The sequence below is a fragment of the Thunnus thynnus genome, chromosome 1, assembly GCF_963924715.1.
Source record: "Thunnus thynnus chromosome 1, fThuThy2.1, whole genome shotgun sequence".
Taxonomy (NCBI): domain Eukaryota; kingdom Metazoa; phylum Chordata; class Actinopteri; order Scombriformes; family Scombridae; genus Thunnus; species Thunnus thynnus.
Genome location: NC_089517.1, coordinates 8,925,657 through 8,943,720, shown reverse-complemented (window position 1 = coordinate 8,943,720; position 18,064 = coordinate 8,925,657). Strand labels below are relative to the sequence as shown.

General features: G+C 36.0%; 1 protein-coding gene across 1 annotated transcript in view; it reads right to left on the bottom strand.

Moving 5' to 3' along the window:
• The window catches only part of luzp2 (leucine zipper protein 2), a 165,615-nt gene that overhangs the window by 70,730 nt on the left and 76,821 nt on the right, over positions 1 to 18,064 (bottom strand). Inside the window, exons 2-4 of the mRNA XM_067575340.1 lie at positions 14,905 to 15,022; positions 9,782 to 9,852; positions 6,855 to 6,936 (exon numbers count right to left, since the gene is read on the bottom strand). Coding sequence (XP_067431441.1) covers positions 6,855 to 6,936; positions 9,782 to 9,852; positions 14,905 to 15,022 — 271 coding nt within the window. The remainder of the gene's footprint in view (positions 1 to 6,854; positions 6,937 to 9,781; positions 9,853 to 14,904; positions 15,023 to 18,064) is intronic.

The window sequence follows — 18,064 nt, the reverse complement described above, 5'->3', positions numbered from 1 at the left end:
GACACCTTGTTTATCAAATCACACAAAGATATTTTAACTCCCCCTATTACTCATTTAATTAACATGTCTTTTAAACACAGCTCCTTTCCTGATGACTGGAAATGTGCCATTGTCACGCCTATTTTTAAATCTGGAGACCGCCTTGCAGCCAGTAACTACAGACCAATAAGTATACACCAGTACTCTCAGAGGTTGATTGTCGTTAAACAACTGACAACATTTCTTAATACAAGCAATTTTGGTCTACATTGTATGCAATTTGGCTTTAGAGCAAATCATTCCACCAAAACTGTTACCTTCCACTTAATAGAGCAAATTAAATCAAGACTTGACAAAGGAGGATTAGATGGTGCTGTATTTTTAGATCTGTGTAAAGCATTCGACACAGTCAATCATGATGTTTTAATATCGAAACTCTAAATGTAACTTCTCATCTAGAGCACTGGCATGGATGTCTTCATATTTATCTAATAGGAGACAGTGTGTTAAAGTTGGTGACACATTGTCAAGTAACATGAAGTGCACAATGGGTGTTCCACAAGGGTCAGTGTTAGGTCCCCTATTATTTAGCCTATATATTAATGATCTCCCTCAACAGTGTCATGATGCAGAACTATGAATGTATGCAGATGACACCGTTATGTACACATGCAAAAACAGCTGAGTTAGCTTCTGCTAAGCTAACAATTGCATTGGAAAGGATCACACATTGGCTTGATCAATCATGTCTGAGTCTAAATGTAAACAAGACGAAGGGTATGTTTTTCTCTAAGACTATGGTACAACCTCTAACACTGATATTTTCATCAAAGGTGAAAAAACTGACATAGTTACTGATTTTAAATATCTTGGTGTGACACTCGATCCAAATTTGAACTTTAAGAAATATGTTAAAAAAAACGGTTAAAACCATAAAGTACAACTTAGCAAATTTTAGACATAATAGAAACTGTCTCTCTTTGGACGCAGCCAAGATATTTATGCAGCTATGATTCTTTCTCATATGTCTTACTGCATCACATGTTGGGGGCAGGCTGGAGAAACAGCCATAAGACCTCTTGAGTCCTTATACAAACAAACTCTAAAAACTCTGGAAAAAAGCCAATGCATTTCAATCACTGTGGGGTACTGGAGAAATACAATTTACTAAGCTTTGAGAATTTTAGATTATTCTCAAATTTGTGCCTAGTTTATAAAATTTAAATGGTTTTGCCCCTCCTCCACTATGTGACTTTGTGTACACTCACTCAGTAATTTCTATTAGATCCTCCGGAATATCCTCAATACAAGATTGTACCATACCATTTTGTCACACTGCATTTGGGCAGTCAGCTTTCTCTGTGAAAGCCACAACTCAGTGGAATGCCCTACCTGATGATATGAAGAACAGTGGTTCAATTAATACATTCAAGGCCAAATTAAAAAATCTATTAAAGCCCAATCAGCTGTGTGACCATTGAGTCTAAACTCCATCTATGGTATTCTCATTAGCGCAGGTAGTCTTGCTTTTAATTTAACAAGTTTTCATTATTAATTTCTAATTGACATTGTGGGTGTATGTGGTGTGCTGTGTGTAGCTTTGTATTTTGCATGGTGTGTTCTGTGTTTTTTTTTGTTTTGTTTTTTTTGCTTTGTACTGTTTGTTGTTGTGCTGTTGTATGTTTTTTTGTCAGGGACTATGGTTTCAAATTAGCTTCGAGCTAACTCTGGTGCAGTGCATCTTTAATGTTTAAAACTGCACACAGTCCCAGTCAATAAATAAATCAATCATTTCCCTGTATCTACTAGAGGTGTGCCTGAATACAAATACATTATTCGACATAGCTCAATAGTGTTTTTTTTTATGAATATTTGTTTCACACAAATATTTTTTATCATTATTTGTTTTTAGGAAGAAAAAAAAAACTTGTCAAATACCAGCACACAGGTCGGTTACATCTCTGTCTCTTCCTTTCTCTATTTCTTTCTAATCAATAGTTACCATAAAGCCATCACACATTTTTCGTCTTATTGAAAAGCACATCGAAACAGTTTTTGCACAGTTCAGAGTTAGGAAGTTATTTTGAAGCCACTGTGAGACACCAACCATTCGCCTATTCAGTAACTTTGCAGTCTGATGTGGAGTATTTGTTGATACATAAATGATTGCATCATCAGCGCAAATTTGGCACCCAACCTCTTTACAGCTGTCTGGTAGCACATTAATGTATAATCACAAGAGCAGTGGTCCCAGGATGGAACATTGTGGTATGCCCATTTTGCAATTTCCATGGGGTGATGTCATACCTTTAACTTTGACACATTGCTCTCGGGATTCCAGATATGATTTAAACCAGCTAAGTGCTTGTTGGGAAAAGTTCAGCTTTTTATGTTTATTTAGAAGTATCTCATGATTCACAGTATCAAAGGCCTTTTTCTGGTCTAAAAATACTTCTCCCACTACTTCACCATCATCTAGAATCCTCTTAAAAATTTCTATAAGATAACATATAGCCATTTCTGTTGACTATCTTGGTTGACACCCAAATTGTTTTGGAAGCAGAAGCTGGTTTCGTTCAAGAAAACTGATCAACTGCTCTGCCACTAACTTTTTAATAACTTTCGAGATTGCAGTAAGAATTGAGATCGGTCTATAATTACAAGCTTGGTCAGGTTCTCCAGACTTAAAAATTGAAGATATAATTCCTTGTTTAAATTTTTGAGGAAATTCCCCAGTATAAATGGATAAACTAGGCCTTATCAGAGTATCAGTATATTTTTTTTATGAAATCAGTGTCTAACCCCAATATATATTTTACCTTGATCAGTCTGTATGATAGAAAAGGAATTCTCTATGTCATTTACTGAAGTCTCTGACAGCTCTATTGGTTTAAAGTTTGCTGCCAGTTCTTCCACTGATTGGACAAAATAGGCATTAAGTGCATTTGCAATTACCATGCTATCTGAACTGATCACTCCACTTAAATTCAATTGAATTATTCCTTTTCTCTGATTAGACTCTCATTTAGTAAGTTTATTGATATTTCTCCAAAGAGATGAGCTGTTTCCTAACGATTGTGCAATCAACAGCATAAAGTAGGCGGTCTTTGCTTTTCTCAATTCACTGATCACTTTAAAAGTAAGAGTATCCATGTATAATTTTGTGGAAAGTGATTTTATTTTTAAATGTGAGATCCCTCCTTTTCATTAGTAATAATGATATGAGATCTGTCATGTCATTATTAACCCAAGGCAGTGAAGGCCTTTTTTACCACATTTGAATGGTTTTATACATATTTTAATTGTATCTACAACTGAATCCATCAAGATATTACAATATTTATTTAAATCATATGTTTGCAGGACTAAATCCCTATTTATATTTAGGACTTCATTCTCAAACTGAGGGATATCGTTCTTTTGAATCTCATTCTGTTGATTATTGACATTTGGTCTGTAGCAAAGACGCAAACGTTTCTTCATCAGTTTCCTGACAATGAAGGTCCAATTATGATCAGACAGACCTCTCAATAAATTTAAAGTTCTTATCACTCGCTCAGGTTTATTCGTAAACAGTAGATCTATAAGTGTTTTACTTGTTAGTGTAAGTCTTGTTGGGCATTTGATGCTTATTATATTTATTATTATATTTTGATTGTGATCCTTTTGGGTTTTTGTTTACTGCCTTTGTCTAGCCAATTTATGTTAAAATCTCCAAGTAATATAGTTTCACTGTGACAATTTAACAGTTTTGACAATTCATCTAAATCCCAAAAAAGACATATTGAAAGAAGAAGGATTGTACAGAATTACAATGTTCAAATTCATCTGAGGTGACAAGACAATGTTTAACATTAGACATTCTAAATCAAACCTATCCAGTTTAATTTCAGTGCACTTGAGGGTGTCTCTGATATAGATCAGGACTCCCCCTTCTTTTCCTGATCATCTGTCTTTTCTATAACAAGCAAACCCAGGAACATCAATCATAGTTGTTGGAATATTATTGTTCTGCTGAGTTTCACTCAGAGCCAGGAAATCCAAATAAGAGTCTGTGAATAGATGTTGAACCTGATCTCCCTTCGAAATAATACTCCAAATATTAAAATGTCCTCCAAGAATTCCTTTTGGTTTAGACGTTAAGTCAAAGATTACCTTTGCATGGTATACGGTTTGAAAATACCTGAGTTTGTTTCGTTGAAGTGCAGCACAACCAATAATTGTTGAGACACGCAAGTCTGAGAGACTTGCACCCTCCCGCTGAAAAGTGGCACTGAGATATTGTTGTTCAGACAACGACATGTCTTGGATGGTGTCCATAGGAAATATAGTTCAATTATTAGATTACATCGTCTGAGAACCATGAATATCTGTATAAAATTTCATATCAATCCATCCAATAGTTGTTTAGATATTTCAGTCCGTACCAAAGTTGTGGTAGTATTTATTATAGCTTTGGATGTGCAGAAATTACAAAACACACACTCAGAGCATGCAGAATGCTGGCTTTTTTCTTTTGATCCATGTGTGCTTTTGGTGATTTCTGCACATCAGAAACTGCAATAAATTTTCCCACATTTGCAGAGGTGTTCGTTTTAATCTTGAATCTAAGCGGGGGTGATAAATACCATTTAACAGAACATAAATGTCAAACTGAAAACATAAGACCCTGCAACCGGGAGTTGTCTTTGGTCTTAGGAAAATGGCATGAATGTCACTTGAAATGTTACTGTACTATTGTTTATCTCACAGTGCAGATGATTTGATTGTTGACTGTAATGTCACGGTGCACATTAAACCTTGTGACTGTGCATAGAAAGTCAGGTCAGAAAGTCAATATAACAGGAAAAGCTTTTCATTTGCATGAATTGGAAATCCCAGAGGCATTCCATGGCTCGTGCAGCCAGTCAGGCTTCTTGATGATTTGTTGATAAGGAGTTTTGTGGCAGAACGGGAGGCTGCCTCTTTGAATGTATGAGGATACAAACATGGGACAGCAAAGTAAGATAGTGCATATGCATAAGCAGAACCTTTCAACAATGAATGCGTATGTATGTATTTATATATAATGTGTATGTATATAATGTGTGTGTGTGTGTGTGTGTGTGTGTGTGTATATATATATATATATATATATATATATATATATATATATATATATATATAATAAAACAACAATATCAGGCACACTCCAAGTGTGATCAGTCACATAGTCACATTTTAAATTCATTATTATTTGTTTCTTAATGTTGATGTTATAAGTAAAAATTAATTATGTGATATTGTTATTAATGAATTATCTACTAATCATGATTAGTAGAGTGACCAAAGGTGAATATTTTGAGCTGACACCAATGTCTCTTCTCAAGACGGTCAATATGCATATATGACCATGATGGTCAAATATGATTTCTACAATAGTAATTTAACCTAAATAATTTTTTCCTGCTTTGGAGCCTTGTATAGTGGAGACACGTCTAGGTAATTGTCTCTAAGTAAACTTAATCTGTTCACAACTGCCATTTAATTGGATTTAGATGTTAAAATAATATTGTTTCTCATAAATTAGTCATACAGAGCTACATCTCAACTCTTATACTTTAGTTAGTACAATTATAAGTAGAATATCATCTGCATACATGAAGATGTAATATTCAAACTTTAGTTATTTACAATCATTTGTAAAAACTAAAATTATCTAGAACTGAAATGATTAGTTAATCGATTTATTGATCAACAGAAAACAAATAAGCATCTTTTAAAATCATTTCATATCATTTCTCATCAGGTATATTGATCATCAAATTAAAAAGCAAAGCATTCACTGATTGCAGATTCCCACACATGAAGATTCTCTGTTATCCTATATAGACCTGCATCTGTGTCAATTAATCCATTCTTCAGTCAACAGAAACTTAATCAGCAACAATTTTGATGATCGAATAATTGTTTTAGTCAAACATTTGCTGGATTTAGCTTCTCAAATGTGATGATTTAATGCTTTTTCTTTGTCATGCATTATAGTAAACTGAATATCTGGCTTTTGGGCTGTTGTTCAGATAAAATAAGACATTTAAAGATATAATCTTTGACTCTAGTTGAAGCCCTAATCCTATATGATAATAAATGTAATAGCTTTCGATTCTGGACTATTAGTCGATCAAGACATGCAATTTCAATACATCACCTAGGGCTCTGGGAAATGGTGATTGAGTGTGTTTTTCTGATTTTCTGACATATAGACCAAATGGTTAATTAAAAAAAAGAATCATCTTTCATTATTGAATAAGTCAGATAGTATTCAAGATGCCTGTGTGGAACGTAATTAGAAGCAGAGTGACATTCGGTTGAGCAAAGTCGCATTAAAGTACCATGCCCCCTCCCCCTCCCACAAGCACCATCACAAATCAACTATTGCCCTGTCCAACCTGCACAAACATCAGGTATTAATCGCCCTTGGGTTGATACCTTGGGTGTACCACACAAAATCAAGCATGATTTTTTTCTCCCTGTGAATTTTATTTTTTTTCACCGAGCCCATGCATTAAAACGGCAGTGCGGTTGGGCAGCGCAGATAGATAGAACAATGGAATGGTTAATACTGTAGATGGAGAGATGGGTAGAGAGATGGATAGGTGTTCTTAGGGTTATAATGCCTTTGTTCAATCTTGTTAATGTTTGGGTGGGGGTTGGGTGGACAGTACACAAAGCGCTCTCTTGCTATTTCTGAGAGTTTCAATTAAGTGGTGAGGCAAGGAGCCGAGAGAGCTCGCTGCTGGCTAATAAGCGTGGATCACTAAGGGGGACCTGTGTGACAGGTGACAGGGCCGGTTAGAGAAGACCGGATGCTGATGGTCAGGTCAGCTCTGTCTTACCGTGGCCTGCTGCTTCTCTGCTCTCTCATTTGCCTCATCCAGCTGCTTCTGCAAGGCTGCCTGGAGGGACTTCATCTCCTCTCTGTCAAGTGAGAGGGAAGTGAGAAACACTCTGTTAGCACATCTTCCTGCACTCTCTGTTATTGTATGGCTTTCTTCACTCTATTATCTTAATATTTGTTGAAAAAAAAAAACAACAAAAAAAAAAAAACATTGACATATTCACATCTTTTATTTTGTATTAAATTTAGTTCATGCTGTTTTTGAGCAGTTAGAAAAATGTTGAAATGTTTTTAATGTGTAAAAACAAAGCTGTTTGGATATGTTTGATTATGCTTAAGAGTAATTTTTTTTTCATGACCAAGGTCAAGTTTTGTGAGTCACACTTACATTGTGACTTAATATTTGTAACATTCAATTTTGGCATGTCATTTCCACCGTATAAATGAATGATGCAGTGATGCAAACATTTACCCTTTTTTTTAAACATTTACCATTCTTAAGGCTCAAACATAATTTCACATGTTTTAATCCTTTATGTTTCCTAGTTTGAATATAAACATTCAGCTGCAGGCAATTTTTCCTTCAGTGTATAGCTAGTTATCCCTTAAATAAATGCAAAGAATCGTGTCAATGCACCTTTTAACAAAGACAAACCAAAATAAAATAAAAAAATCATATAAATGGAAAAACACAGTTTGATTCTAGGTCAATAGGGAGATGTAGTATAAGGAAAACACAGTATGTAGTATTCATTATGTTGCATTATACAGTAGCCTATGAGCATTTGGAACACCCAACACTGATTTTATTCATTCTGTATGAAGTCTTGTGCTGCATTCATTATATGTTTAACATAAATGTTAATGAATTAGAATGCAATGGGTATTTCAGTACTGTTTGATGCTCCTGTGCACAGATAACCGCAATGCACACTGAATTATGAATCAAGTGGGCAAGTGATGTGGGTCAGTGGTTTTAAAAACGCTTGTGGACATTTCATTACGAGTGAGCTCAGTTAAATTAGAGGTAACAATTTATTTACTGTTTCCAAGCATGGCTGTAAGTTTGAGACTATATGACAAGGTCGTAGTCGGTCAGTGGTGTAGTCAGACGGCAGTATCTTTGAAGGTATTACAGCAATGCTCAATGTTTGTGTGGAGAGTATCTCACTGCTCAACAGCCATATACAGCACTCTCATATTTTATATGCCAGTGGTCTTGTCTCTTGGCATAAGTTCAGCCTTGCAAACATTTTTCTTCACAGCAACCAGCCAACCACCACTCCTCTGGCATTTCATTTATATTCCCATCTCCTGCATCCACCACTTGGAAACATTTTGTACAAACAACATCAAAACTGCCCAAACTGACAGAAAAGGGCACAGTAAATGTGAAATTGTCATACCTTGAAGGCACAGAGTAGTAATCTTACGACGAGTGAGTACAAATAGGTTGACAGCAGGTTAAATCACAGCTGAATTAATTGTTGCTGTTTTGAAACCTTAAAACGCAACATTTCTGATTTCTGTGCCTGATCTGTTGGTAAACATTGTTTGTCGTATTACAGTATGTAGCAAAATTATTTTCAAAAAAGCAATCAAATGGCTGTTAAGAGTTGTCAAAAATAAATGACTTGCAATGAATCACCTGTCTGCATCCGCCATGATGGAGTCAGCTAGTAATCACACTTGGCAGAGATGAAACTCTAAGGGTGGATTAATGACACTTTGATAAAAATTGCGGCTAACAAAATGCTTGGTAGGCAACATTGAGCTAAGCTGCTGCTTTATGGTTTTTAGCTTGATGACATGTGAGAGCTGCCATGGACTGGTGATAGGCTATTGATTAGCTATCAAGATACTGCACACAGGAGGCTGGACTTCAATCAGGCTGACATTTCAGAGAGCATGGAGGCCACAAATGACTCCTAATCATTAACAGACTCATTACACACAACATTAATCAGACAATCCTAACTGGTAAAGCACTTTAGGTAAACACTTTTACAGCTCGCCTGCAAAAAGATATAGCACTAAATCACAGATTCTTGATGTGCTTTTTCACAAAAAGAGGACAGGCAGATTATTTTCAAATATACAAGAATGATTTATGATTGTATTATGTATTATCCGACTGCTTCTGTGTATACTGCCATGTATAAGCAAACTGAGCAATGCCTTAGAATAACCCGCATCAATAATGGTGAATAAATCATCAGACCTCATAAGCTTATTTTGCTATGGGTGATGGGATCCAATATGAACACACTATTTTCTGCAAAAGTTACAGTTTTGATTATTTCACATGAGAGATTTCTGATTTTCTTTTCTGTTCCCTTATCATTTGTTTGATATAGATGAGGTTTAGAAAAAAAAGGTGATCTGAGGCAGTTCCATGCACCAATCAGGATCTACTGTGGCAACATTTGGATCAAAATATGATGACAGTTGTTGGGTTGTTTGTCTATGTCACCAGCACTATCAATCAGTTTGTATCAAACTACTCCCATGCAGAACTGGTGAGGCTGCGTGGGTGAGAAAAGATTTTTGAGTGTTACACTTGAAATAAATAATACCTAAAGATGTGTTTTTTTTCCCACTTTGATTTTTGTGTATTTATGCATATTTGATGTTATAGAGAAATACTTAAGATTTGAAGTTTTCAGGGGCTTTAATATGTGATAATTATAATTAAATCATTGATAAATGAACACTTGATTGATGGTGAAGGGATTAGGACATTATTTATTTATTATTTAATTACAAATGTTTGATGTTCATAAAAAAATTGCATGCCTTAGATTTGATCATTTCACCACACATTACTGATGGTTATGGTCTTGACCTTAATCTTTATGACTTGCGTGAGTAGCAACAGCACTGTTTGTAGCTCATGTCTAAGTCACTCATGATACCTCACTTTACCTCTGTTTGTGGCTGAGATCCAGAATCCTCTGCACATCCTTCTTGGCCACTGAGTCATCATTTTTCAGTGACTAAAAGAGAACAGAACAGACTCTTGTTTTTCGAGGAAAGACAAAGATCAACTCCAAAATGAGACTTGTTTCAAAGCACTCACGAGACATTGGAAAACAAACAGACTGCATACATGTGTGTTCCAAAATATACCTTGGTTTTTAAGGTTGTAAGTTCACTTCAAGCAAAAAAGTCAAGAAGCTTCAATGTTAACTATACAAGTCATAGGGGAACTAAATGTCGAAAACTTCAGAATCATAAAATAATTGGGGTGAATACTGGTAATATAAAATGATGCAGCAGATGTAAAATGTTGTTGATGCCCCAGAAAAATGATGTAGCCTATAACAATCTGGTGATGAATGTCTTCTAAAAATCCTAACGAGGGTAGAGGAAAGCACACAGATTGGCTTCTACTGGAGCCTAAGCACCTGCCTGATGGGTAATTATGGATTAGTCACGTCTCTGATTGCCCTACGAGCCCTCCGAGATATTTTTTATTTGATATGAGTTGGACAGAAATTTCCAGACTTCTAAGAAAATGTGGAATCAAAGGGGGAGATAACTTCTCTTTAAATTGTGCTTGAAGGTGATATCTGTGGCAATTAACACTGAATTTCCATAAACCCTGTATCCTCCTGTCATAGAGGAGATGTTTTTCCTCCTCCCCAGTCCCTGATGTTGTTTCATGTACATTTACGTTGAAGAGTTAGAAAAAAAGGAAAGAAGCAAACAACAGCTCTTGACAATAGGGAATGCATATTTACTCAAGATAATGTCAAATTGAAACTGTGCAGTTAGAGCAGTAAAACTGCGCTGAATTATGTATTAGTAGCAAAATCACAACAGTTCCTACTTCCTTTCTCAAGGGATGTCCCCTGTAATTCAGTGATTTGTATCATCTGTCATTGAACCATGAGTCAAATGACCAATTTTCTACACTCCCTTGCAACATTGTCCACAAAAAGCATTATAAAAGCTTGAGCCACACATTTTTACAAGCCTAAGTTTATCATCTAAAAACAGACTCACTGTTGTTTATGGTTTGGGTGCACTTCCAGTTATAAGTTTGGATGCCAGATATCTCAAGTACACAATCTATCCATTTTCCAAAAGCAGTCCACAGATTGTCGAATTGTTGATTGTATTTCTCTATCTACCAGAGAGATGTGGGCTTCTGTTAACTACGGTGTGTCATGAAATTCAACTTGTAGTTGAAGAATGCAAGACTCTATCACAATAAAAAGCCAAATCTTTTTTTATTATTGCTGTGTTGTGTTTTATTGTATCAATCCTAGTTGCATGAATTTAGTATAGTGACAAAGTGTACAGTTTTAAAAAAAATCTTTTCTTGCCGGTGTGTTCTAGTTAGATAAAAAAATATAAAAATGCCATAAAGCAACCCATTTAATTTCATACCTAACTTGGCCCAATGTTACAGATTGTAAAATGCAGTGTAGGGACTTTACAGTGAAGTTACAGAAATGTCTTAAAATTTATATGGTAATACTTTCCAGATATTAAAATCCTACTTGTAATGTAATTTGTCAAAACCGAATGAACAAAATAAATTCTGTTCATTCAAATTCTACTACTGTTTTCATTTTCAACAAAAAAAGTCATACAGGACAAGCTCATGGCACCTACTGGAGTGGTCTACAATCCTTAAATGTGCAAATCCCCTCAAGTTAGGTGATCATGACATTGAATTTTGACAGCAAAACATCTACTTTTAACTTATTTGCAAATGTTTCATGAGGTTATTTTTCAAAGTATGATCCAAATTGTTCCCAAAGGCTGCAGTTAGGTGCAGGGCTAAATAACTCTTATTATAGTTCTAAATGCAGTTTCTCACCCAGGAGCAACTGCCAAGAATAAATTCCCCCATCACGCCATGATGTTTATTATCAGGGTTGCTGACCTGCACCTAGAGGGCAACTCGTTAAAACTATAAACACTTGCTCCATCAAATCTTTCCCAAAATACTAAGTGCTTGTCCCTGTTGACTTCATTCTCCTTTAAAAGTTGATGGTTTTTATGTAGATAATGTTTTCCTAGTAAAGAATAGATTTGTTCCACAGCACACCATTCCAAATCTACCCCAACCTCTGCCCTGCCCAGCATGCTGGCGAGGGCCCAGGGCAAAGATAGATGCCAACCTTGCTAGCCTAGAGTGAATAGACATCAAAGTCTGTCCTGGGGATGATGGTAGCCAGAGTACATGAGCTTTTTTCAGGCACGAGACATCTCTTACCAACACACACAGACGCAAGAAAGTTTGCATATCATTAGTTTGATTATTGATTTACTGACAATTTTAATGGCCAAAAAAAGTTCCCTGAAGCTTAAAAACATCAACACCCTGCAAAGAGAAAACTATTACTCATACTGCAGCATTGGGAGTGCTGTGCAGAAACCCGCGGCATCTGGAACCCAAGGTCTAAATGTCCAAGAGGAGAGGGAGGATTGTTTTGCAAGATCATTGTTTCATACATTGATGCGACTGAAAAATACTGAATGATTAAAATATCTGAATGTATAATTGAGTTTCTATTCATTTCTTGTCATTGCCAAGAGCCATAATGAAGTTGACCTAATCTGACTGGTGGGAAGTGATGTGCAGTATCTAACTCTGAGATAATTGTATTTTGTGAGAAGCTCACAGAATTATAATATCTACAGTATAATAAGGTACATTACTCGGTAAAATGTCCAAGACCAGTACTTGGCGGAACCAACAGATAACCTCCCTTTGCAACAGGGATAATAATCCTCATTATCATCCACCTAAAGTTGTCTTATGAACCATATTTTATCCTTACTTTATGTAAAATAACACTCACTGTAGGAGTCGGTATATGTGTGTGTGTGTGTGTGTGTGTGTATTAATATATGTATATGTTATATTTTATATATATATATATATGGTTGTTTTTTTTGCGTCTTTGTTTTTAAACCAAATTTAATTAGGGCAACAATCTTTAAAGCTTTCCAGAACACATATACATGTAAAGTATATGTTAATACAGTATACTAACATTTCTCACACTGAAACACTACATTTTTTGACAAAAAGTAAATCTTAAACCTGCATGAATCTCTCATTGAAACCACAGGTTTGTTTACTTTGTGGTTTGATAGGAGCCATCGCATTCTTTCAAAGTAAGTGTGTACCCTGATTTACGATGGATACAATGGAAGGAAAACTACAGTTTATAACAGACTGGGTGGTATTTTTGTAGCTCAGACCATTGGTTATAATATAATCGATGCTGCTGGAATCTGGGAGCACGGTAACACAGTGACAATTTTGCCAGGTTAGCTTTTAGGCACTTTATATGTATAGATTCTTATCCATTATGCAATACTATCAGAGAGGTGCCTAATTGGTTCCAAATGTATTCTGCAGCATGATAATGTCCCCATAAGAGTCATAAAGAACTATCTTCAGTGACAAGAAGAGCATGGAGTCCTGCAACACATGGTATGGCCCCCACAAAGCCCTGATCTCAATGTCATGGAGTCAGTCTGGGATTACATGAAGAGACAGAAGTAGCTGAGGCAGCTTAAATCCATAGAAGAACTGTGGCAAGTTCTCCAAGATGCAGGAACAACCCACAGACAGGTGACAAATCAAAGGAATTAGTCATTTTGCTGGTATGGTTTGGGTCCACTTGTCCCCTTAAGGGGAATAGTCATTGCAAATCAATACAAAGTTGTTCTGAGTCATCACCTTTATCCTATGATGAAACATTTCTATCTTGATGGGAGTGGTCTCTTCCAGGATGACAATGACCCAATTCATAGGGCACGAGGGGTCACTGAATGGTTTGATGAGTGTGAAAATTATGTGAATCATAGGCTATGGCCTTCACAGTCACCAGATCTCAACCCAATTGAGTTTGGACCGATGTGTCAGACAAAGCTCTCCACCACCATCATCAAAACACCAAATGAGGGAATATCTTCTGGAAGAATAGTGTTCATCCCTCCAGAAGAGTTCCAGAGACTTGTAGAATCAATGCCAAGGCGAATTGAAGCTGTTCCTGTGGCAAATGGTGGCCCAACACTTACTAAGACACTTTATGTTGGTTTTTCCTTTAATATGTCAACCGTCTGTACCTGCCAAGTACCTTGAAAAACTGTGCGCAAGTATACAGAGGACAATTGGTGCTGTTTTAAAGGCAAAGCATGGTCATATCAAATATTGATTTCATTTAGGTTTCTTCTGTTTACTGAACTTTGTATGAAGTTAATTAATAATAATAAAAAAAACGGCATTAGCTTTGAAAGCATCCTCACTTAACATTTAGTTTCTAGTACTGTAAAACCAAAGTAATGTTGCTAATAATCCTTTATTACACGAGAAAACTGAGTATGCATATATATGTGCAGTTGGTAAAAGTTTAACCAAGACATTGGTCATTAAAGTCAACTAAAATAATAATAATAATAATAATAATAATAATAATAATAATAATAATAATAATAATAATAATAAACACTTGATTTATAGAGTGCTTTTCAAAATACTCATATGTGATGTTTCTGTGTTTCCAGAACTCTCAAGTTTGGTGGGAACTGATAGAACTGATGGTTGAACCTGTACAAATAAAACCCAAGTTGTGATAAACTGGCTTTGAAAAGTGGATGAAACAGTTGTCTCGATTGATCATCCTGTCTTTCTTTTTTTATTATATTTTCTTTGATATTTTCTCTCTCTTGGGAAAAGTCTGTAACTTCTGTTTTCATTAGTGCTAAAAAAAGTTTGCTTACTTACTAATTGATATGCATTTCCATCTCTGCACTGCTCATTCAGCAACTGTATTTCCAGTAAAACATCACCGATGAAACAATGGGTTGACTCACCAAATAGAAAATATTTCCACATTAATATTTAATAACCATGAGTTGGTTTATAATAAGTGAGAAGAATAACTGGAATCATTCATTTCCAAGTCATGTAATAGCTGAAATTAGAGGCTGTAAAATTACACCCATCTCCAAACTCACAGCCAACAAAGCCTTCTAACATTGCCATGTTTTTCAAAGAGAAAATGTAAAATTCCAACCTGAATGTTGCCTTTTATGCTGTCCAGCTCCTTTGATGTCTTGGAGAGCTGGTGCAGGATGCTGCTTCGTTCACTGAAGACTTCCTTCAGCGTCTTTTCCAACCCATTGTAACTTTGTCTGTTAAGAGAATGAGAGAAAGATTTCACTATTAACTGTCTTCCACTGGCTGAGAGAATTTACTCTTTATTGTCACCCATGGGACAAGGAGGTGTTTTAAACTGGATTAAAAGCACCGTTGTTAAAGCTAAGGGGTAGAGCAATAGGGGAGAAAACTAATATCTACTCAGCAGTCCCTAGATGACTAAAAAAAAAAATCTAGTCCTTTCAATCAACCAATTTAGTGAAGGCTTGTTTTACAGAGATATGTCTTTTGACCAGAGGTATGCCCCTGCATTTCCATTTAAATATTCATGTAGTCCCTCCAATTATTAAGGGAAAAATTCTACAGGGTGTTTTGTCAAATCCTGTTTTTCTCTGTGTAAATCTGAACCTCTATTAAATGGCACTGCAGAGGCGTTTTTGTCATTTATAACTGAGCTTCCAGAGAGGCAAACATTACTTCACAGCATGTTTTCATGAACTGTAGCCATAATCAAGATTTTCTTTTTTATTATGAATGTAATCCCCAGTGAGTGATGTTCTGAAGAACTGGGCGCAAAGAAGATTTGAGTAGAAAAAAAAAGAGTTAAAGGGACCCGGTGTACCATAAGTAAGCAGACACAGAGGGAATGAAAGCTCAGGAGTGGAATACTGAGAGCTACAAGATGAACCAACACATTTGGTTGTTCATAGTTAGTGACTTGATTATCTTTTTACCCTTTTAATTGACATGATCAGAGATAAAAGTGTTAGGAGTTACCATGTGTTCACTTTCACTGCCTGATACCAATCTAAAAACTAAAAAATCTCTTTTTCATTGAATTTAACATCCTTGTTTACTGAGTCAAGGACATCAACAACTCTTCTGGGATGTATTTAAAATTAAGTGTATCTGCATGTGGTTACCCTGCTAATAAATGCTCCAAGAGACCCTAAATTTCCCCTACAGCTAACAAATTTGATTACTTTGATGAGCCCTTGAGTCTTCTTTCTACTAAAGGAAGGAATCTCTGTCTGTATGTCTGTATGTCCTTTGTGTATCTCTTGAACCGTTCATCCAATCAACTCCACACTTGGTGGGTGCATTGCTGGGGAACAAAGAGAGTGCAGTGTTGAATTTGGTGCAATTTGGACATGCGATGTGTTTAATATTAATAAACTTTGAATAAACCAGCAATCAGCATGCCGCTCCGCTCTATGCAGGGGCAGAGCGGAGCTTCAGGGCTCTGTCAACTGACTCCAGCAGGGAGAGAGCAGAGACGAGGCCTGACACGAGTCAGCGAAAAGTGCTCTAAAAAAAGAAAAGTAGACAGCTTTTAATCAAGACTGGACACTCTTACTCTGTGTCTAGACAGAAAGCGTAGAATCCATGGTCATCCGCGTTTTGGGAACGCTCAGAGCCCAATACACAATGACTGTAGTTATACGCGTAAACGGAGCATACTACTTCCACGGGCAGTTCGAAAGCAGTTTGTCTCATATGTTCTGAGATCAAAGACAAAGAACAAATCTTTTGAGCAAACATAGCGCGAGCAGCACGTTTAGCAGATCAGCAGCAACAGCTGCAGCAATGATTGAAACGTTGTGCCTACACAGGAGGCGTTCAGGTACATGGTTGAGCATAGGTCTCCCGCAAACATACCCACTCAAATCCGAACTGGAGGCACAGAAAATAAGAGCAATCTAAGAGCCTGATATGATCCAAAATGACCCAAAATGATCCAACCACTTTATTTTTAGCAAATTTATGCAAATTATTTTATTAATTATTAATTATTTTATTTTACTTGAAATAAAAAAATAACTTTTATGTATTTTTAGAATACTTATTTTTTATATCATCTGTGTGATATAATGTTAGTTTCTTTCATGTTGTTGGTGTATATACCCATTCACACCTCACATCAACTGTATTAATTTTTCTATACGTTGAAGTAGCAGCTGGAGGCCAAGCAATCAGCCCATTCTGAACAGACACTTTTTGAATGGGCACTGCATTAGTTTAGTTATAATAGTTGACAATAGCAGTCACAAAAGGCCCTCCGCAGATGTCAAAGAGCAGACACATAAAAAAGAAGAGGTCAAGTACAAGCGCTAAAATGTAATCTTAGTATTGGAAATGGAATCAACTTCTGTAAGGTAGAGAGTTTTTTTCCCTCCGTCAGGACGAGTTGTGTTTATCAGGAGACAAATTGAGGTCAGCCAGTAAAATGGCCCTGCTTCACTCTGTGATCCTCACTTGCCCCATTTTACTTCAGCCATTGCTTTGCAACTAGGCTAACGTAGAAAAAGTGTTTCACATCAAAGGGTTTCTGGGACTGACAAAATAAACACACAAAGAGTATCGCATAGATTATAATATTAGAATTAATTTGAGAATGACATGTTGAGGTTAATAATTTATACATGGACAAGCTGTAGTAGATTTAAATTCAAATTAGTATCAGATGGGTATGATGGTGGTTTCTAAAGTAAAACTAAGGTTATTTAGAAACATTTCACTTACAGGAATTCTCTAATTGTACCATGGTCAAGACAACTAAAAATGTCTTCTAAAAATGTCATTTACATACTACTAAATGATTACACCAAATAAATTTTGAAGGAACATGATTGCTGTTCGGTTTATTTTAACTTTTCCCAGTCCAGGAAGTTTTACATTCTCGTATCACATAGAAGTTGTTGGGAGGTGGTCAGGGTTGATGGTGGGTGTAAAAAGGACTGGGGTCGAGTCCTGTGTTCTGTGTGTTCAGGTTTAGGTTACTAAAATACTTTGGTACAGGACAGGGAAAGGTCATAATTCTGGTTGAATATTTTTTTTAAAAACGTCTCCTGTCTTGTGCCTCAAGTTAGCATTAACTTTAATATTTAACCAAGCCTCTTTATCTAATTTTAATCAAGTTCTTTGAGTTGTGTAAACATAACCATAAAAGCCTAAATCATGCTTAGTTGCAATGAGTGGATATTGTAATAATTGTGTAATAACAATAAACATAATTCAGGAGGCTAAACATTTCTTTCAAAACATATTTTCTGTTGCAAATTAGCATATAAATACTG